The sequence below is a fragment of the Carettochelys insculpta genome, chromosome 21, assembly GCF_033958435.1.
Source record: "Carettochelys insculpta isolate YL-2023 chromosome 21, ASM3395843v1, whole genome shotgun sequence".
Taxonomy (NCBI): domain Eukaryota; kingdom Metazoa; phylum Chordata; order Testudines; family Carettochelyidae; genus Carettochelys; species Carettochelys insculpta.
In genome coordinates, this window is record NC_134157.1 from 19385343 (window position 1) to 19407108 (window position 21766).

The 21766-nt window shown below is 52.9% G+C and overlaps 1 protein-coding gene across 2 annotated transcripts in view; it reads right to left on the reverse strand.

Annotated features, from left to right (window-relative positions):
* Positions 1-21766, reverse strand: part of GPSM1 (G protein signaling modulator 1) — a 168177-nt gene that overhangs the window by 91091 nt on the left and 55320 nt on the right. For both annotated transcript variants that reach the window (XM_075015164.1, XM_075015163.1), the window contains exons 3-7: positions 21188-21323; positions 19880-20022; positions 16216-16339; positions 12137-12252; positions 9901-10056 (exon numbers count right to left, since the gene is read on the reverse strand). In XM_075015164.1, the coding sequence (XP_074871265.1) occupies positions 9901-10056; positions 12137-12252; positions 16216-16339; positions 19880-20022; positions 21188-21323 (675 nt within the window). The remainder of the gene's footprint in view (positions 1-9900; positions 10057-12136; positions 12253-16215; positions 16340-19879; positions 20023-21187; positions 21324-21766) is intronic.

Here is a 21766-nt window from a genome sequence, read left to right on the forward strand (position 1 = left end):
TGACAGGGCATCCAAGAGCAGCCCTGTGTGCTTGCAGCCAGGGAGGAATAAGCAGGAGCGTAGCATGGACCAAACAGCAACAATGCAACCTGCACACTGGTGTTTCAGTGGCTGGCTGGCTTTATGGGCAGACAATAACCTCAACAAATTTCTCCTCCGGGGTTCAGCTTTTCACACACACCCCTCCCATACACACACACACACACACACACACTTCAGGCATGAACCTGAGACAGTGCGGGGTCTTTGCCCCATGCCCAGAGGGTCAACACAGCGTCGGAGCAGCAGGGGAAAGCCTCTCTGCAGTGAGAATGCCCCATCTGCAGTCTGCAGCTCTTGTGAGCTAGGGCGAGCAAGAGAGACTGCTCCCTAGCAAGCAGATAGCCCAAAGGCATGTGTAGTAACAGGACCAGTCCCTCTTACCCTGGAGCTGAACCCCCTACTGCTCAAGGGGTGCAGGCAGGGGGACCTCTGTTTATGAGGAAGACACGTCAGAGGCTGGGCTACTGGAAGCTTTCCGATGATCCACAAAAAGGAGATTGTGGTTCATCTGCCCCAAGCTCTCTGAAGCAACTCCCGCATGCGCTCCACTCCTCAGGGCCAGCTCCCAGGGCCAGTGGGAGTGCTTTACGGCTCCCCTGCTTCCCATAAAGACGGTTCCCAGCCCCACAAAGGAATGGGATGCTCAGGGTGCGTTGGCTACAAACCTGCTCCCTCAGTTTGCTTCTGGGCTGCCTTTAAGCAAAGAAGCCTCAAACGAAAAGCAGAACATGCCCAGCAGCCGTCGGTGGGCTCCTGGGGGCAGCTGGGAAAGAGAACATTCCCACAGGCGGCCACACATCTCACCCCATGAGGTGTGTCAGTTTTTGATCAGATGGCAAATACCTAGAAATGTCTCCATTTTAATGTCCACGCGCCATCTAGTGGCAGGTAACAGCAGCGGCACAGGGAGGACTTTTAGAGTGGGGATGCATCCAATGAAGCTGCACAGCTAGAAGCCGAACATGCGCTTGCTACTGTCCCTGCCTGCCAGAGGGTGCTGCAACCCCCCCGGCGCTCACAGGTGCAGTGCCCCCGGCGGCTGGAATGTCCCAAAGGCTCTTTGGAAATTGCTCTGTCTGGGGCCCGTGAGCAGCAGTGTTCCCTCCAATTTTTTCCACTTAGGAGCAGAATACATTTTGTTATGTGCTCCGAGGCACACACAGATGTGCACCACCAATTGAAATACCTGTTGCCAGCTCTGGGCGTTCTGCTAACCAGCTGGGCGGCTGCCCAAGCTCTCGGCTACAGGGGAGCCCGGTGAGTGGTATTTTCATAGCACCGTCTGACAGGAAGTCCTGTTTGAACTCACCTAGTCCAACCCCGAGCCTTCGGGTAGGTCTGTAGCCCATTGTCCTATCTCACTTCCACGGACTCATGGAAGTTGGAGCTGGAAAAGACAGGTTATTCACCGTAGTAACAGTGGTTCTTCGAGATGTGTCCCCGTGGGTGCTCCACAATAGGGTGCTCCACAATAGGTGTCGGGCTTGCCCGGCGCCGCAGATCGGATCTTCCAAGCAGTTTCTGCCGGACTGCGCATGCGCCGGCGCGCGCCGCTCCCTTGCGCGCTCCTGGCCATGTGCGCGATCCGGTCCCCGCCAGTTCCTTGACCAACCGCCTCGGATGCCCCTGCAAAACACTAACAGAGATCCGAAGCGGGGAGGATGGGCGGGTAGTGGAGCACCCACGGGGACACATCTCGAAGAACCACCGTTACTACGGTGAGTAACTTCTCTTTCTTCTTCGAGTGTCCCCGTGGGTGCTCCACAATAGGTGACTACCCAGCAGTATCCCAAGATAGGAGGTGGGTAATCGGATTATGTGCAGCTTGTCCCCGAGAGGACCGCTGCAGAGAGACGGGTATCCTCTTGGAATACCCTGTGAAGGGCGTAATGTTTGGCGAAGGTGTCGTAGGATGACCAGGTCGCCGCTCTGCAAATGTCTTTTGACGCAACGCCCTTGAAAAAGGCTGTTGATGCCGCCACCGCCCTAGTGGAATGAGCCCTGGGAGTGGCCAGTAAAGGAGTCTTTTTGAGCTCGTAGCACATTTTTATGCAGGATACAATGTGCTTTGAGATTCTCTGCGAGGAGAGACCTTCTCCTTTCGATTTGGGAGCGAGGGAGACTAGGAGTCTATCCGTTTTCCGGAAGGACTTGGTCCTGTCTACGTAGAAGGCTAGCGCCCTCCTCACGTCCAGGAGGTGTAGGCGCGCCTCTTCGTTGGAGTTATGAGGCTTTGGATAAAACGAGGGTAGAACAATAGGTTCGTTAATGTGAAACTCAGAAGAAACTTTGGGAACAAAGGCTGGATGCAGCCGTATGGTTACCGCCTCCTTGGAAAAAACAGTGCAGGGTGGCGTTGCCATGACTGCCGCAAGCTCGCTCACCCTGCGAGCTGACGTAATTGCAAGAAGAAAGGTCGTCTTTATCGTAAGGAGGCGGAGGGGGACCGTGGCCAAGGGCTCGAACGGTGGTCCCATTAGCGCGGTAAGCACCAGGTCCAAGTTCCACGAAGGTGGACTCGGTTTCCGAGGGGGGTATAGGTTTACCAACTCTTTGAGGAACCTGGTAACCATAGGATGGGCGAACACCGTGTGCCCTTCCTCCTCGTGTCTGAACGCCGAAATGGCGGCAAGGTGGACCTTCAACGAGGATAGCGAGAGTCCTCCTCTCTTGAGGTCCAGTAAATACTCTAGTATTGTAGGTATAGGCACCGAAAGGGGGGCCAGCTGTTTGGTAGAACACCAAGCCATGAAGCGAGTCCATTTCTGCTTGTAGGTCTTCCTGGTGGAAGTCCTCCTGCTACTTTCTAGGACTTGCTGCACTTCCTCTGTGCATGTGCTTTCTAGAGAGCTGAGCCATGGATTAACCACGCTTGTAGTCGCAAGCTTTGGGGGTGCGGGTGCACTATGGACCCCTGGGCTTGCGTGAGCAGATCCGGCGCCACCGGAAGAGGCATCGGTGGACAGTCCGACATGCGCAGGAGTAGGGGGAACCATTGCTGTCGATCCCACGTTGGGACTTTCAGGATCATCCGGGCCCCTTCCCTCCTGGCTTTCTGCAAGACTTTGTGGATCAGCACTGTGGGAGGAAAAGCATAAAGCAGGGGGCCCCTCCACGGAATCGCGAACGCGTCCCCCAGGGACCCCCATCCCAGTCCTGCCCTGGAGCAGAATCGTGGGGACTTCTTGTTGTGCTGAGTGGCAAACAGGTCTATCTGGGGAAAACCCCATGCGTGGAAAATCGGCCGTAGCAGATCGGGACGGATCTGCCACTCGTGCGTGAGTGCGAAACGCCTGCTCAGCTGGTCTGCCTTCACATTGTGCGCGCCTGGTAAGTACGAGGCTTTCAAGATTATATTGTTGGCGATGCACCAGTTCCATAAGCGGATTGCTTCCGCACATAAGGCACGGGATCGAGCTCCTCCTTGCCTGTTTATATAAAACATGGTGGAGGTATTGTCTGTACTGATCCCGATGACTTTGCCTTGTATATGGTCTCGAAAGTGTCTGCAGGCGTTGAACACTGCTCTGAGCTCCAGTATATTTATGTGCAGTGAGTGCTCCGTGGATGACCACAGTCCTTGAGTCACCTCTTCGCCCATGTGTGCTCCCCACCCTATGAGGGAGGCATCTGTAGTGAGAAAAACCGATATTTGTGGTTGGTGGAAGGGTACCCCTGTTAGCAAGTTCCTGGGGTTTACCCACCATTGCAGGGATTTGCGCACCTCCGCTGTGGGCGACACCACCCTGTGAACGGTGTGTACTGCCGGTTTGTATACGCTCGCCAGCCAGTGCTGCATGCTGTGCATGTGTAACCTGGCGTTCTGTACTACGAACGTCGCCGCTGCCATGTGGCCCGGCAGCTGTAAGCATGTCAAGACCGTCACCGTAGGGCTGAAGGTGATGACCTGCACGAGGGAGAAGATGGCCCGAAAGCGTGTCTCTGGTAGATACACTCTCGCTGTAATAGAGTTTATGCATGCCCCTATGAACTCTATGTCCTGTGTGGGGTCTATTTTTGATTTTGCCAGATTGATAACCAGGCCGAGTGAAGAGAACGTGTTTGCTGTGACGCGTATCATGCGTAGTACCTCCCCCTTCGAGGCCCCTTTGAGCAGGCAGTCGTCCAGATACGGGAATATAAATACCCCCTGTCTGTGCAGGTAGGCTGACACCACTGCCAAGGTCTTGGTGAAGACTCTGGGGGCCGAGGAGAGGCCAAACGGTAGGACCTTGTATTGGAAATGTTCGTTGCCTACCATGAACCGGAGGAATCGCCGGTGAGCCGGATGGATAGTTATGTGAAAATACGCGTCTTGTAAATCGAGGGCTGCGAACCAGTCTCCATCGTCCAGTGCTGTAAGGATGGAGGCGATTGTGATCATCCGAAAGCGTTGCTTGCGCAGGTACCGGTTGAGGCCGCGAAGATCTAAGATGGGCCTCCAGCCTCCTGTCTTTTTCTCCGTGAGGAAGTACCTCGAGTAGAACGCTTTTCCTTGCAGTTGCTCCGGCACTCTTTCCACTGCCCCTATGAGCATGAGATGGTCTACCTCCTGCTTGAGCCTCGCTACATGGGAGGCCTCCTGGAGGTGGGGCCTGGGTGGAGGTCGTGGCGGTGGGAGCGACTGGAAGGGGATCGCGTACCCCGTGGCTATGATCTCCAGCACCCATTTGTCTGTGGTGATCCTTTGCCACTGGTCATAGAATGGTCGGAGGCGATGGTGGAATAGCCGCTTCGGATGACCTTGTGCGATGGTAGTGATGGCGCAGCCCTGGATCTGTGTGTCAAACTTGTGGCCTTTGGCCCTGCCCCGAGGACGCACGGCTCTGTTGTGAACAGCGCCTGGGAGTTCTGTACTGCTGGTGCTGTTGATGTCGCCCTTGCTCGTAACCCCTGTGGTACTGGGGATGCTGTTGCTGGTACTGATACCATCTTTGTTGAGGGTAGTACTTTTTCTTTCTGTATGGAGGGGTGTAAATCCCCAGGGTCCTAAGTGTGGCTCTTGAATCTTTACTGGAATGAAGGACCGAGTCAGTTGATTCAGCAAACAGCTTCTGCGAGTCGAAGGGAAGGTCAACTATCTTTGCCTGCAGATCCCTCGGTATACCCGAAGTCTGGAGCCAGGACTCCCTTCGCATCACCACTGCCGTAGCTGTGGAACGTGCTGCTGTGTCCGCAACGTCCAGGGCGATCTGAACTCCCGTCCTCGAGGCCGCGTAGCCTTCTTGCACGATGGCCTTGAGCACCGGCTTCTTGTCCTCTGGAAGCGAGTCCATGAGGGAGGTTAACCTAGTATAGTTGTCGAAATTATGATTCGCTAAATGCGCTGCATAATTTGCCATTCGCAACATTAGAGTGGAGGAGGAGTAGACCTTTCTGCCGAACAGCTCTAGCTTCTTGGCATCTTTGTCTGTTCCCCCTGTCCTGAATTGAGATGTCTTTGATCTTTGTTGCGACGACTCCACCACCAAGGAATTTGGCTGTGGGTGGCTGAACAGGAACTCCATGCCCTTCGCCGGCACGAAGTATTTCTTATCCGCTCTCTTGTGGACAGGCGGAATAGTCGCAGGGGTCTGCCATATCATAGTGGCGGACTCCAAGATTGCTTCATCAAGCGGTATTGCTATTTTGGAGGAGGCCGGAGGTCTCAGATTTTTGAGGAGCTTATGGTGTTTTTCTTGCACCTCTGCTGTCTGGATGCCTTGCGTGAAGGCCACCCTCTTAAAAAGCTCTTGAAACTGTTTGAGATCGTCCGGGGCATGGACGTCCCCCGGGGCCGTAGCCTGTGAGGAGGAGAGCGAGGAACCGCTGGGGTACGCCTCTCTGGACCCTTCCGGTTCCTGTTGGTGATGGTACACCCTCTCGCTAGAGGTTTGCGAGGGAAAATCTCGGGGTTCCATAACCAGTCCCCCCTGAGATGCTTGAGTCTCTGTCCCCGGTCGCGATTGCCCTCGGGGATACGAGATCGTCTGTGGGGATCTTTCCCTGGTAGATTGCCGATGGTGTCTATGCCCCGCGTGATAGGGGCGACCATGGCAGTATAGGCACTGTTCTTGGGAAGGTGACCTGGACCACTCCCTTGGTGCATACCCTCTGCGTCTAGGGGAGCGAGATCGTCCAGAGACCTGGGACACTGGAGAGAGCGATTTTGAATAGTACTCCAGCGGTTCAAACCCCAGGAAGGGTGAAGGTGGTCCCAGCCAGGGTGAGGCTGGTTGCAGAAATGGAGACGGGGGCTCCGGGTAGGCTAGGGGGGACCCCTGCCTTCTGGTTGGAGTCTGCAACAAAAGCGGAGGGCTGAGAGAAAGCAACTCCACAGCCCTGTCTGGAGAGGGGCTGCGGTGCCTCGTCTTGTGTGTAGCCTTCCCCCTCCCTTGAGGAGGTAACTCCGCCCCTTGGCGTGTAGGGGATCTCTGCCCCGTCCGCGCCGTGCTCGGCACGCTCATGGGCGGTGCCGCACGTGCGGTGTCCTCCGGTGCCTGCAGGCTGCGTGCCTGCGCGCTCTGCACCACCGGTTCCCCGGGGGTCGGTGCCGCTGCTTGTGGTGCCGCGGGTACCGGCGCTTGTTTAGCCGCCGCCCTGCCTGCAGTGCGGGGCGGCTGCTTGATTATCGGAGGCTGAGCCGCTTCCACGTGGCTCTCCGTGCCGCCGCCGATCAGCTGTTGCTGCAGCTGGGGGCTGCTCGCTCCTCCCGTCCTGCTCGCTTTTGCTGCCGGCAGGGATCGGGCTGGGGAGGCTTTTCTCCGTTTTTGCGCTGATGGGGTGAGGGAGGCAGCTTTCCTTTTATGGGCCCCGGAGGGTCACTCCTGCTGCGGCCGCTCCAGCACGTCCGGCTGGAGGGCCTTGTCGAAGAGCAGCATTTTAAGCCGCATCTCCCTGTCCTTCCTTCCTCTGGCTGTTAGTTTTGCACAGAAGGAGCATTTCTGTGTAACATGGGACTCCCCAAGGCACCTTATGCATAGACTGTGCCCATCAGACGCTGGCATTGCCTCTCGGCAGGACTCACATTTCTTAAATCCTGAAGAGGACATTGTTGGTGAGTCTTTCAGTTGTTAACGGGTACTTAGCACCTTCTCTGTGCTGTTTTCCCCTTCTCTGATGGCCTGCCGCAGCAGGAGGGCTGATGGCCCTAGGCTCCTGGCCTCCGGTGCTTGTTGCTGGGACTGGACTGAATGCCGTCCTGCTTGCTGTTTGGTTTTTTTTTTTTTTTTTGAAAAATAACAACCGGCTAACTTGCAGTAGCCTGAGAACTTGAAAACTTTAAGAAAACTTTAAAGAAAAAACAGTTAAAACCATTGAATACGCTAACTTGGCCTTAGCCTAGTTCGGATTCCGTCTGCAGCCGACGGCGGTTAAGAGGAACTGGCGGGGACCGGATCGCGCACATGGCCAGGAGCACGCAAGGGAGCGGCGCGTGCCGGCGCATGCGCGGTCTGGCAGAAACTGCTTGGAAGATCCGATTTGCGGCGCCGGGCAAGCCCGACACCTATTGTGGAGCACCCTATTGTGGAGCACCCACGGGGACACTCGAAGAAGAATGAGCCCTTCTATGGCTGCTTTGCAGTCACAGGCTGTGAGGGCAGCTCCTGTAGTCAGGCCACCCTCACGCCCCATTCAAGAGCTCAGTCTAGGTCATCACATCCAGAGAGAGAGAGACCATCCCACAGCCTGAGAGGCCTCCCTGTCAGGTGACCCACGTGAGGTGGGGGCGGTCTCCCCTCAGGGGATTGGTGTACCCTTGAAGGACACTTGGTAAACTGTCTTCGCGTAAAGAGACACCAACACAATACTACAGATCCTCACGCTGAACATCAGAGGCTTCTCCTTCAGATTCTGCCCCGGTTCGGCTCCTGGCTCACACCCATCCCAGTCTTCTGCGGAAGAGGTCTTTCTGCCCAGCCGTTCCCAGCACCTGGGGAGCAGCAGGTCATTCTCACAGCAACGCCGTGAGGTATTCTTAAGCCTGTTCTATGGATGAGGAAACTGAAGCAGTGTGAGGTGAAGTGGTTCTCCCCAGGTACCTTGGTGAGTCAGTGATGGAGAGAGGAACTGATTTCCCACTTCACTACTGCACCCCCTGTGCGGAAACCCTAGTTTTACACAGCCAAAGACGAAACAGAGCCTGGTGTCGGAGGGCACCTCCTGGGCCTGATTTTCAGACAAGGCAGAGCATCTGCAGAGCCCACAGACTTCACCTGGAGGGTGGGTGCCCTGCACTGAGGGCAGGGGCGGCCAACCCGCAGCTCTCGAGCCGCATGCAGCTCTTTGAGCAATGAAACGCAGTTCCTGCTTGGAGCTGTGTGCCAGGACTGGTCACCACCGCTCGGCGCACACCTCCCAGCACCTGGAGGGAGAAGCACGTGGTGACGACGGCAGCTCCAATTAGTCCCGGGCACTGGGTTAGAGAGCGGGTGATGGCGGGGAGAGGTTGGCAGTGCCCGGCTCTGCGGGAGGAGGTGAGCATTGCGCCGTATTTTATATATATCCATATCTCTCCATATAGATACATATTTCATGGATATATAAAAATGAAATTATAATTATACATCGAGATAGACACATGGCTAGGTGGATATATAGATTGACTATACATGGCTCCTTGCACTCTATCCACAGCCATTTTGGTTCTTCTAATCTGACTGAATGGCCACCCCAACCTAGGGAAAACCAGCCCTTGGAGGGTGTCTCCAGTTGGACATACGCAAAGCAAGGCACTGTCTGTTCTGTGGGTGTTTGACCCCTCCTTTAACGGCACAGCAGATCCTTCAGCTCCAACCTCTCCCTGCTGGATATGTCCTTCTCTGCTGGCTCAGTGGTTTGAGCATTGACCTGCTAAACCCAGGGTTATGAGCTCAGCCTTTGAGGGGGCCATTTAGGGATCTGGGGTAAATAGATTTAAAAAAAAAAAAAGGGATGGTGCTTGCTCCTGCCAAGAGGATAGGGGACTAGACTCAATGCCCTCCCAAGGTCTCTTCCAGTTCTGAGATGTGTATCTCCCTTGTCCCTTCTGCATGGTCTGAGGCTGAACCACCCAGCTTGTTCCATCCCATTTAGACTTAAGGAGGGTTGTTTGCAGAGATCCTGACCAAGCGAGCTGAAAATTCAGTGAAGGGCTTGAAGGAGATGAGACCTGGCACAGAAAAGCTCGGGAAAACGCAAACACGTCATGCAGCGCTGGAGGTAGATGTAGAAAGAAGCTACTAATAAATTATCTATAAGGCAAAATGCATATTCCTAACTACTGCTGGCCACACGCTGTTTGCTCTCAGATGTCATTTCGGATCACATCAGCATGGAATTCTATTGTTCCTCCTCTGAGCTCCCACTGCCAGAAATGCATGATGGGGCGTTCAGGTTCATTCACTGCTCACCTTGTTCCATAGGGACAAGCTATTTTTGCATCCAAGAGGTCACTAGAACAGACAGGAGTAGCAGCCGGGATGGAGGCTGACTACAACAGACCTTTGATAAATCTCATCGGACAGTTGATATCACCCCCATTAACGCAGCAGCAGGACGGACCACAGGAGAAGTTAATGAACTGTGTTGCCTGTAAGCTGAGCGCTTGGGTGGCTGCCCAGGAGAGATTCAGGTGCCGCCCAGCTGATTAGCAGAGTGCCCACAGCCACCCACAGTGGGGAGCGTGTCTTTCTATGGTGGTGCACACCTTCACATGCCTTGGTGCACACAGCAAAATTTATTCTGCATATGGATGAAAAAATTAGAAGGAACCCTGTTTATGAGTCTGATACTATTACCAGGCTTCTAATGTGAGACATGCCAGATTAGGTCCCTGCTGACAGCCCCTCTGGGGGGCTATTATTCTCACCAGACTCAGATCCACCCCAAATCTCTCACCTGTCCCCCAGCTCCTGTGCTATCAGCAGGTGCTTCAGATGGTATTCGATGGCTCTCTCGTAGTCTTGGAGCAGTGTGTAAGTGTTTCCGAGGCTGTAGCAAGCCTGAGCTTCGACTGCCTGGTCTTTCAGTTGTCTGGACAGTTGGAGCGTTTTCCTGCAATACAGAGATGGACACAAAGGTACATTACAGCTGCAAGCCAGGGAGAAATGCTGATGGGATCTACTGAAGGCAAATTCCTTCAGAAGTTTAGCTGAAGCCAAAGAACGACACATTCTAAAGGGGGGGCGTCTGTGCTGGAGGTGATACCAGCGCATGTAGACGTCCCAGTGCTAGCTTTGCTGTAGTGAGTGCGCTAAGAAGAGCAGTGTAGCCACAGCTAGGTACACATGGCTGCTCAGACAGAGCTGGCACTGGTATGTCTACCCAGGCTGGAAATTTTCCCTCCAGTGCTAGTGTGGACATCCCTAACACCTGCTGATGGCCACTTCCCACCTCCTCAACCCCACACTGTACCTCTACTGGCTGCAGTGTTTCCCACCAGCGTGAATTTAGCCCCCTTGTATCAACGAATTCACTTCTGTTCCATGAAGCAGAACTGGCTAAGTTTTGGGTACGTAGAGACCTGCAGAAAGGCTGGTGGCTTTGTCACTCCTGCTGTTTCTTAGTTGGCTGTCCCTGCTCTTTTTGGGAAGTAGCTTCCTTGGGCACAGCTCTCCCATTACTGATAGAGCAGAGCACCAGTTTGCACAATCTGGAAATTGGACTCCATTAACATGCACTGACTTCAGTCTCACTTGGGTCTGTCCCACGAAAGCTCACCTACTAAACTATTTTGCTAGTCTTTAAAGTGCTACTTGACTGCTTTTTGCTTTTTTGTTTTGTGATTTTAGTCCGTAGAAGTTACACCAGTGGCCAGCAGGTGGCATTATGGTGCACATAACAATTGCGACAGAGAGCTCGCCCTGTTAGTCCCTATTCTGTCAAAACAAAAAAAAGCAGTCATGGAGCACCTTAAAGACTAACAAAATAATTCATTAGGTGATGAGCTTTCGTGGGACAGACCCACTTCTTCAGATGATAGCCTTACCAGAACAGACTCAATGTATAAAGCACAGAGGTCCAAAAATTGTTATCAAGGTTGGCAAATCAGAAGAGCAGACAGACAGCGGGGTCTATGTGTGTGGAGTGGGGAAGTTAAGAGTTAGATAAAACATCGAAGTATGTAAAAGAGTCCTTATAATGAGCCAGGTAATCGCTGTCCCTGTTCAAACCACACATTAATGTGTCGAATTTGAATATGAGTTAGTTCTGAGCGTTCCCTCTGTAGACGGTTGTTAAAGTCCCGTCTCAGAAGAACACAGACTTTCAGATCTTTAACAGAATGGCCCACTCCATCAAAGTGCTGGCTGACAGGTTTGTGTATTTGGAGTTTTTTGATGTCGATTCATTCTTTGTCGACGAGAGTTTGCAGTCTGTCCTATAAACACGGTGTGTGGGCACTGTTGGCACATGATGACATATATGATGTTATCTGAGGAACAGGACTGTGATTCTGTAATTAATGTGGTTAGGTCTAGTGATGGTACCTCCAGAACAGATATGTGGACAAAGGTGGCAGCGGGGTTTGTTGCAAGGAAAAGTTCCAGGACTGATATTATTGTGGTATAGCCTGTGGTTGCTAGTGGGAATCCTCATATGGTTGGGAGGTTGTCTATAGGAAAGAACAAGCCTGTCACCTAGGGCCTTCTGGAGCGTGGCATCCTGATTTTGGATAGGCTGTAGGTCTTTAATGATGCGCTTCAGTGGTTTGAGTTGGGAGCTGTAGGTAATGAAAATGGTGTTCTTTGTTATTGGCTTTTTTGGGCCTATCTTGGAGTCAACCTTTGTCAACTGTAATAATAGTTTTTGGACCTCTGTGCTTTATATATTGAGTCCATTCTGGTAAGGTTATGATCTGAAGAAGTGGGTCTGTTCCACGAAAGCTCATCACCTAATAAATTATTTTGTTAGTCTTTAAGGTGCTCCATGACTGCTCTTTTGTTTTGATAACAATAAAGGAGTCAAGTTTCCAGGGGTCTTACACCTGTGTCATGAGTCTGAACTCCCTGGAGTCAGGGCTACAGACCAGGGTCCCTGGGGAAATCACTTCCTTCAGCCGGGCTGCTCTGAGCATTCGGCAAAGGCAGAACCCAGAGTCCAGCCTCGTCTTTTCCCGAGCAGCCCAGGCACTCACTTGTAGTACTCTGCTGAGATGTCAAACCTGCCCAGGAAGATGTGCGCGTTGCCCAGGTTGCTGTACGCTCTCCTCTCGGCTGCTTTGTCCCCAAACTCCTTAGCGATGGCGAGACGCTGAAACAGACACAAGCAGGCGTGTGAGAACTCAGCAACCGCAGCCCAGAGGCTCAGGCATCCGCTAAACAGGTGCTACTGCTCACAACCCACAGCCTCTCTCCCAGGCCAGGGACCAGCCAGCCAGTGATGAGCGTGCCTGGCTGTCAGTCCACCAGCAGTCCTGCCGGAGCAAGGGGTTACAGGTAAGCATGTAGGGGCTTTGTCATATCACTCAGGTACATGGGCACAGAGCGAATTCCATCACCCACTGGCTTCATCTCACTGAACATGTAGCCGATAAGGATACCTACGTTTGATTTATAGCTTGGAGCTCTTATTCAAGACTATTGTCTTACATCTTTCACTCTTTTTTTTCTATTTTAGCAGTAAAGCAAGAGGCCTACAGGGGATCACACACTAAGACATAATTGTTAGCACTTTTTTCCCCAAATTTAGGGAAGTGAGAGTATGTAGAAATTTCTCGCCCTTCCAACTTGACTAGTTTAACCGCAAAGGGACCAGAGCGCAGAAGCAGATGTGACATTATATGGCCCCATCAGACTGGATGTCCCGCTTTAGGCAAGGATCGCCACAGCGTACTTATTGGCATTCTAACTACAGATGCCCATTTTTGCATGAGGGCATGAAGTGGCATCTCATGCACGTTCAGAGGGGTGTCTTCATTTAATCCTCCAATCACGTTTGTGTATCCCCAAAACCGGAGGGTGCAGAAGGCTGGTTTTGGGAGGCTGGGTGGAAGTGACACAAAAAGGCCCACGGATGAAAGCAGTAAGGCAGATTTTTCTTCCTCAAACTCTCCCTTTATCTCTTCCATTCTCTAGGACTGGTACAGTAAAAGCGGCGTTATCCGGCATTGGATAACTGGCACTCTCGACTAACCAGCATCTGCTCCACCCCTGGCCACTCGGCTGGGGACAGCGAAGCAGAGCCAGCACCATTTGGCTGGCTGGGGCTTGCTGCTGCAGGGCCGGCTGCTGGCTGCCACAGGGTTGCCTGGGGCTGGCGGGCAGAGGGGGGTTGGCTGCCCGACTGAGGCCAGCTGCTGCAGAGCCACTTGCCTTGGAGGGTCTGGCTGCCCGGCTGGGTCTGGCAGAGCAGGGCTGCAGCCCACACAGCTATGCAGAATATTTGATCATTCAACACCCCCTGTTCCCCAGTGTTGCTGGATAAGCAGCTTTTACTCTGCCTCTTTTAGTTTTTCAGTTTGCTCTGTTGTAATACTCTCACCACCTGCGCAGAGAGTCCAGTCCTTCAACTCCCTGGGTGTTCAGGAGGGAGCATGAGTCTGGTGTCACACTCGGCATTTGCAATTGTATGCTCAGGCTGCACTTATGTTACCGACTGCGGGGAGACTGAATCCATTCATGGGTTCATGGCCCCAGGCATTCCATTGTGTGGGATTTTACTGCCCATTACAAAAAAAAATTGCTCTGCTCGCAGTGTGCATGTGACTGCTGCAGGGCCTCAGACCTACTTCCAGACCCAGAGCTCTTTTAGCTGTTAAGATCTGTAGTCTGGGTTGAGGGTGGGGTCACAGGGCAGACTGGTGAGCCAACAGCCAAAACAATACACCTAATCAAATTCTCAACTCCGACAAACAAGACCCAGCCCTGCTCCAGCCCTACACCTGTGTTTCACCCCTCATTTGGTCCTGCCGCGCCCTCGCTTATCCCATGTAGGCCCTGCTGCAGCCTGGGCTTTGCACTGTGCTTGGAGCACCCTCCCAGTCCTTCCGGCCTCATTCTCCACCAGGTGCTCTTTCTGCTGTCCCCCGCCAGGTTCCCTCTGAGCCGCTGGGTATTGAGCTCCACACCGGTTTAGCCTGCTTTGCCCAGGGGCTCAGCTCCCTGCAACTCCCAGGGAAGCAAACAAGCCCTAAGCTGCTTGCAGGGGGGACCGTGTCACCACCCCCATTGGCCAAGCACGACAGGCCTTTATCACACCTGCCATGCAACAAGCATGTCCAACGACGGCCCTTGTCAGCAGCGCCGTTAAACGCTTTGTCTCCGGTAATTGCAATGAAGCCAGGCAGGAGTTCAGAACAGAGGAGCCCTGCCAGGTTACCCACAACCTGCACTGATGCTGTTTAGAGAAACAGAGTGCGGGGTTCCAAGCAAAACCCACTGCAGGGGGTGAGTCTGGCCACCCCACCCAGTAAGGGAGGGAGGCCACCTGAGGTCTCCCTCCTGTTGGGGCCCACTCTAGGGCCCAGACTGCTTCCTGTAGCTTCCCCCAGCTGAGCCTTTGTCAGGCACCCCACAGGCAATCACCTGGCACCTTGCAAGCTACCAGACCGCAGCAGGGCTCCACTCGGAACACAGCAGGCTAGCCCCAGACCCCCTGGTTACAAACATGCTGGGACTTAGCCACCCCACAGATACCTCCTGTGCAGCTAAACCAGCCTGTGTGAGCCCCCGCCCCATGCAGCCCCCTACTCCTACCGATGCTAACCCAGCTCAGTGATGCACAGCAGTCAGCAGGGTACTTGGGGGCCAGCCAGTCACGTGGGAGCCATGTTATCCTTCGGCTGGGAAAGCCTGGCTCCACTGCAGCTCTGACTATGTTCCTTTGCGGGGACTGTCTGATCCCAGGAGGCATCTGTCCCAGCAAAGATGGTGCCTGAGAGCTTTGGAGCAGGGCCCCGTTAAGGCAATGAAACTGAGTGCCAGCCTCTTCCTGTGCTGGATAGAGAATGGGAGTGCGGAATACGGAGGAGGGGAGAGAAGCCCAGGCCCTCCTTCTACTCTGGGCCAGGGTCTCTGCGACAGCCACTGCCTACAAAGTCTCACGTTTCAGTTGCTTGACAGCCACGATTCCACAGGCCGTTTCTCCACAGCGGTCCCCGGAACCCTCCTTACCGCAGGCTCTGCCCTCTGGTACCTGCTAGCACTTACTCCTCTCAGACTCTCTCCACAGCTCCTCATCTCCTCCACTGCTCAGCCAGCACCGAGCCAGCAGAACAGAAGCCTTTTGATAGCCAATGTCAAATGGTTCTTCACTGGCGCCAGCTGTCCTTGTTAAGCTGCTTCCCTGAGAGCTTCCTAATTGGCCCCAGATGTTTTAACTGGCCTGACTGCCCCAAAAGATTCTAGCAGGTTCCTGATGGTTCTAGATCAGCCCTTGCTAGATCACTCTGGGAACAAGGACCTATTCAATCTAGGGTTAATCCATCTCCCTTCTAGCCCTCTTCCGCAACCCTCTGGCCTGACCCTGTCACCATTTCTTGTTTGGGACAGCAACCGGCCCTGGCTACCCAAGTCCTCTATTTACATCCAGACAAAATGCTGCGAGCTGCTTCTCAACTGGCAAATGCGCCTCACCCTGATGAGGGGACAAACGGCTCCTAAGCGTGGGAGAGAAACTCAGCCCTTGGCTCGCCACACTGTGTCAAACATGCCAGTGATTGGTGGGTGTATTAAATGCTTATACACCACGTGGCTTGTTTCTGTGGATTGACAAAAACACAGACCCTGTAGGCGTGACTCCAAACATCACCAATCTGTCTTCTGAGCACTGACAGCCTCCTCTTGCATAGTGGTTCTCAGCTCTGTCCTGAGCACCTGCAACTCAGGGAGGGAGGCAGAGACAGTACACGAGATACAGCGCTTACCTCACAGGACCATACTCCTGATGGGTTCTCTTTCAGTGGTGCTGTACTGAGCCTTTCAGTAACACATAGCCAGATCACCTCACTAGGCAGCTCCTGCCACTTGAGATTCTGCCCCCTTCATGCTGAGTGACACCTCCCTGCCCCAGTTTTGACGGGAGAACTTGTGGAGTCAGGCGCTATTCAGCATGACAAGATCTGGCACAGAGCAACCAGCGCCTGTAATGGGAGATGAAGGGTCTGATGCAGCTGGGCCACATGGACCAAACCCTAGATCCCTACTACATACCAGGCACAAAGACATGTCCAAGGAAGCGACCGGATCGCCCAGACCCCAAGAACACTCTCCGTACCTCTTTGTGGAAAGCTGTGGCTTCACTGAAGTTGCCAAGCAGGTACTGGGTATTGCCAAGGTTCCCGTAGGCTCGGCCCTGAGCGGCCCTGTCCCCAAGCTCCTTCACTAGAGACAGATTCCTCCTGCAAGAAACCAGAGCAGCCGGTCTGGTCACCATTGTGCCCTCTGTTTTTTTTCATCCACAGCGCAGAATAAATTTTGCCATGTGCACCGAGGTATGTGCAGAGGTGCTCCACCACTAGGAACACATGCTGCCCACAGTGGGTGTTCTGCTAAATCAGCTGGGCTGTGCCTGGATCTCCCCTGGGAGGCTGCACAAGTGCGCAGCTTCCAGAGAACACTGCTGGCCACGCTCCGACAATGGACATCCAGCTCCCCTTGACCTTAACATAAGATTCAGGGAGCCCTGGGTGGCAGTAAGGGGATTGGAGCGGACACAGCTCTGACCGTCCTAGGTAAACAGCTGCCCTCACAGAACCACCCCACCTCCTCCAATTTCAATCCCCTTTCATCACTGGGGGAAATGGCGCTTTCACCCCTGCAGACACAAGTGAGAGATTCCACCTGGGATACTTTGCATTTAACACAGACCAGATGGTGAGTATGATTCCCAGCTCCAAATGATCATGCTCAATAGACATTGTCGCATCAAAGCAGAGGTTCAGGGACTGAATTTAAAATGCATGAGTTCAGAGTTTGGCCTATCCTGAGCTGCACCAAAGACAGGGAAACTCAGAAGCTTAAAACAAAACTCCTTTCAGAGAGTTGTCAATTGTTTCTCTCATTAAAAAAAGCCCACAGCCGCTCCTCCCAAGGAATCCCATAACCCTCCTCTAGTCAAAAATCACATGAACTACCAGGAAACACCCTCCGCACTGATCACTCTGGCTTGAAGATAAGGCTCGGCTCACAGACAAGCAACTTCCGACTCTGGCCCAGCTTTTCCTCTGCTGAGCACAACATTTCTGCATCTCTGCTCCTTCTCACCCAGACGCCAGATGGGACAAAGCTGCTTATTCCACTGCTCCTCTAAGCAGGTGTGCCTAACGGCATGTAGGCATTTGAGTCCCTTTCATGCTCAGCTGCTGAACTGAATCCAGCTGATCCACTCACAGAACAAACACTCCTGTTCCTCTTTAACCTCCCAGGGGTAGAAAAATATACAAATCTTGTGCAAAAAAATGTGCAAGGTGTTTCCTTTGCAAATTCCCTGGCACTGACATTATACCCTACAGTAACAGCCGCAGCCCCCATAGGAAAACGAACAGACACAAATTCTAGGGGCTGTAATGCAACTGTTGTCTACAGCTTCGTTCATGAAGGATGATCACTAAATCTCTGCTCTCAGCAGCCTACCCCTCCTTTCCCTTCACTTATCCCACGCGCTTTAAACAATTCCCCTTTCTGTACAATGTTATTTCAGGCATCTTGTATTGGAGCTCACTCAGTCTGGAGCAGGGGGCCGCAGTGTGATGTACCATCAGGCAGATCTCTAGCTTTATCTTAATTTAGCACCTTACAGCACACGGCAGGGAAATAAACGCATAGGGGTTACCGGCATTGCAGAGTCTTAAAAGGGGGAACTGAGCCCCTGCTTCACCATAAAAAATTAGAACTATTTAGGATTTCAGATTATTGGAAAAGTATAATGCAGCAGTACAGGTTGAACCTCCCGCCTGCAGCACCCTCGGGACTGGACCAGTGCCGGACGAGAGAATTTGCTAGAACGAGGGACGTGAATATTGTCTAGCACATCACCAACACTTCCACTGCTGATGGGGCTCTGAGAAGACATTGGGAGTAAATTACAGCTAAATAAGAGCACAGAACACTGAGAACCAGGACTGGTGACTGGAAACAAACTTTATGGGACTGCAGGAAAGTTGGCCACACCCATAAGTGGTTGTCCGGCTCATTAAAATGATGCTGGACTATGGATGCTGCCGGACGAAGGAGTTCCCGACTAGAGAGGTTCAATCTGTGCCTGACTACCCATACTTGGCAATTTGACAGAGACTTTCATCAAAGAATCCCCAGATTCCTTGAGATGTTAAGAGCCCATACGGGGAAGATAAGCTCTTTTACTGGACTAAGTTCTGTTGGAGAAACAGCAGCTTTTCAAGCTTGCTCTCACTCTCCAATAGAAGCTGAAACAATAAGGAGTCTGTGGCACCTCACAGACCAACAGATTTATTTGGGCATAAGCTTTTGTGGGTAAAAACCACCTCCTCAGGTGCGTGGAAACATGACAAAGCATTTTTAACCCATGAAAGCTTATGCCCAAACACATCTGTTAGTCTCTAAGTTTCCATAGGACTCCTCCCTGGTTTTGCAGGACTGCATAGCCGGAGTTGACGCATCCTAAATCTATTTTTCCTGCCATCTCCAGAGTAGGAGGTTGATGGGAGAAACTCTCATCAACTTCCCTCACTCCTTGTGACAGTGAGGAGGGCCAGGGCGGACAACGAAGCCCTGATGGTGCGATTTAGTGCAGCTCCACTAGGGGTGCTCAATCAGACCCCAGAAAATCAACCACCATTGCATAAGTGTAGATGTACCCTGAGATGTTTAATGAAGTTTCACACGATATGGAAACTGAGGCACAGCCGGGCCAACCGCTTGATTTGTAGAGGCGCTGAGCCCCATGGGAGCCATAGGTGCTCAGTGTCTCAGGTCGGAAGATGTTTATTCAAGTTCATACACAGAACCTGACAGAAACCTAGAAACCTGGCTCCCAGGCCCTGACACTAACCACAAGTTCCTCTCTCCCTCCTAGCTGCTGGAAAGCCACTTAAAAAGTACCAATCCATACATAGCCAAGCAGTGGGAAAGCCAGCTCCCCCCTTGGTGTCCTGCCAAGAGTAGAGTCTCTCTTCTGCCTGATCCCCCAATATCGCCAGCAACTCAGGCAGGCTGAGGGACACAGCCCTTAGAACAGGAGGAGGTCCCCAATGCCACTTCCAGCTGCAGGAGAACAAGCTCCAAACTCAGGGCTTGGCATCCAAGTCCCCCTTTGGATCAGTTCCTATTCAGTGCAGGGGAAGGGGGGGTCTTTTCCACAAGCTGTGGGTGAGGGTCTCTGGCTCGTGTTACACAGGAGGGCAGAATAAAGACGACTCACTTCCCGCGTTAAAATCTCTGAAGCTTTTACTTCCCCCACCTCACACTTCCCTCCTTTAATCTCCTCTCAACAGCTCACAGCAGTGTCCCTCACCTTGCCAAAGCAGTGACCCTGCAGACCCCTCTGCAGGCAAGCAATGAGGTCCCTGGGGGCCAAAAATGGTGGGAAGATGGCAGGCTCACTGGCCAGGAAAGCACAGGGCTTCTCTGCCCCGAATTCAGCAGCACCTGATTTAGTAAGAAGCGACCCAGTTGCCTTCCACATGGACTGCTTTAAAGAGGGCCGTGGGAAAAATCCTTTGCCACAAGCCCCATGCGGTTATCCTTCCCCTGACAGCCATCCCCATACTTGGGTGGTTCCTACAAGCCGTCAGCAGGGTGGTAACAAGACAGGTGTGGGCAGCGCCGTAACGATGCGCCCGTCAGACCGAGCCGTGAGCGTGCTGTGCAAGTCTGTGACACGTGAGACCACAGCCAGGTGAAGGACAGCCACGGGGCAGGGCAGCCCCACCCGCGCAGCTTCAGGAAGGGCTGGTACTTACTCGTAGTATTCTGAAGCTCTCTGCAGCGTCTCCTGGACTTCCTGAGGCAGGGAACCCGGGTCTTGGGCCATGCTCCAAGACAACTGCTTTCCCTTTGCATGGTACACATTGCCAATGTTATACAGCGCTCTAGCTTCACCTACCTAGGGAGACAGCGGGGAGAGAGACACACAGAAGACGGTGTCACACACACCACACTGCTGTGCCAAGCCTCCTGTGTCTGGGCAAAGGGCAGCCACCCAGAAGCCGTGGTGGGTCTGTAGACCTTTACAGCTTCATTTTAGAAACTGAGCCTGGGTGCACTGGGTAAATGCCAGGACTGTTAAAAGGACACAAAACCTGCCATCTTTACGTCATCAGTTGAAAGCCAGCCTATCTTAAAGATCCCTAGCTTTTACGCCTTTCACCAGTAGATCTCAAAACAGCAGAGAGCACATTCATTCTCCCCTTTTACAGATGGGAAAACTGAGGCACAACTGAGGAAAGCAACTTGTCCAAGGCCAACCAGCACGCCAACAGAAGAGTGAGGAATAGAACCCAGATATCCTGAGTCCCAGTCCAGTGCTCTGTCTACTACGCTACACTGCCCTAATGAACAAACAGCAATGGTCTCAATTCCTCTTCTGTTGGCTATCGCGCAGCTTACGTGCCAGGGATGGTTTGTGGGTAGAGACCTGGGAGACAGAACTAGTTGAGCATAGGCAGAAATGGGGCTAGCTATCCCACAATGCTCCTTGCCAATATCCTGTGGGCAGAGAGGAGTCATTCAGCCCTCGGACGCACACCAACCCGCCTCTCTGGTGCGCCTGCCAACTCAATGCTCCCAGGCGCGGCGGCACTGGAGTGCGTACTAGAGAGGCCTGGAGGCTCGTCCACCAGAAACGGGGCTGAGAGACACCCAGTTCATTGCACTTTGGCCACCAAACAGCACAGCCCTAATGCACACCAGGTGTGGGAGGAATTGCTTTCCTTAACCGTACAATTGATTTCCGAGAACCATCCTGGAGCTCTTTATTCAGCCCGATTCAGCGAACTCAAGGAATGCAAATTTCTATTTATTCGGGCTCAGTTTTCTTTTTCTGGGGCAATCCACTGTCCTCTGGGTGTTTTGGGGTCTCCATTCCAAGGGTGGCCTGCCCACCTTTTCATCCATTAGCACCTCCCCTCCTTCCTCAGCCACTAGGTTCCCTGGCATCATATCTGCAGCAGAAAGGGAGGGTAATATGGTCAGCCTGCTTCCTTGGCTGGCCAGGAGGAACCTTTCAAAAGCCAGGGAATACTTCTTACTGGGCATCATGGATCAAGTACCTTGTCTCCCTGCTCCTGAGAAATGTCCAAGTGTCTTTGGCAACAAACGATAGCTTCATCAAACTGCCCAAGTATTTTCAATGTATTCCCCAGGTTGCCACTGGCCTTTGCTTCTCCGATACGGTCCCCAATGGTTCTACAAGAAGAGGAAAGGGCTGTTATAAATGCTGGCACGTGCTTGGTTACCCTGCTGCTGAAACTCAGCCTGCAAGCATCCAGTGGAAATGGAGGGAGAAAGCTCATCTAGTCTTAGAGACGAGTTTTTGTTTCCCCTGGGCGGCTCTCTCAATCGAGAATGGAAAATAAAGTTCTGCTTCTCTAACACCCCTTGCCCTGCCCTGCCCACCCAAACTGAAGCTCCCTAAGCCACTCTGCCGTCCTTTCTGCTGCAGAGGACAGGACACCCTGCCCAAGTAGGCCTATTCGTTCTGCTCCAGTGCTCAGAGCACGTCTACACAGCAAAGCTATTTTGAAATAAGCTATTCTGGGAGAGATATTCCAGAATGGCTTATTTCGAAATAACACATCTACACACAAAATGCATTTTGAAACAGCCCTCAGCTATTTCGAAATACAGTG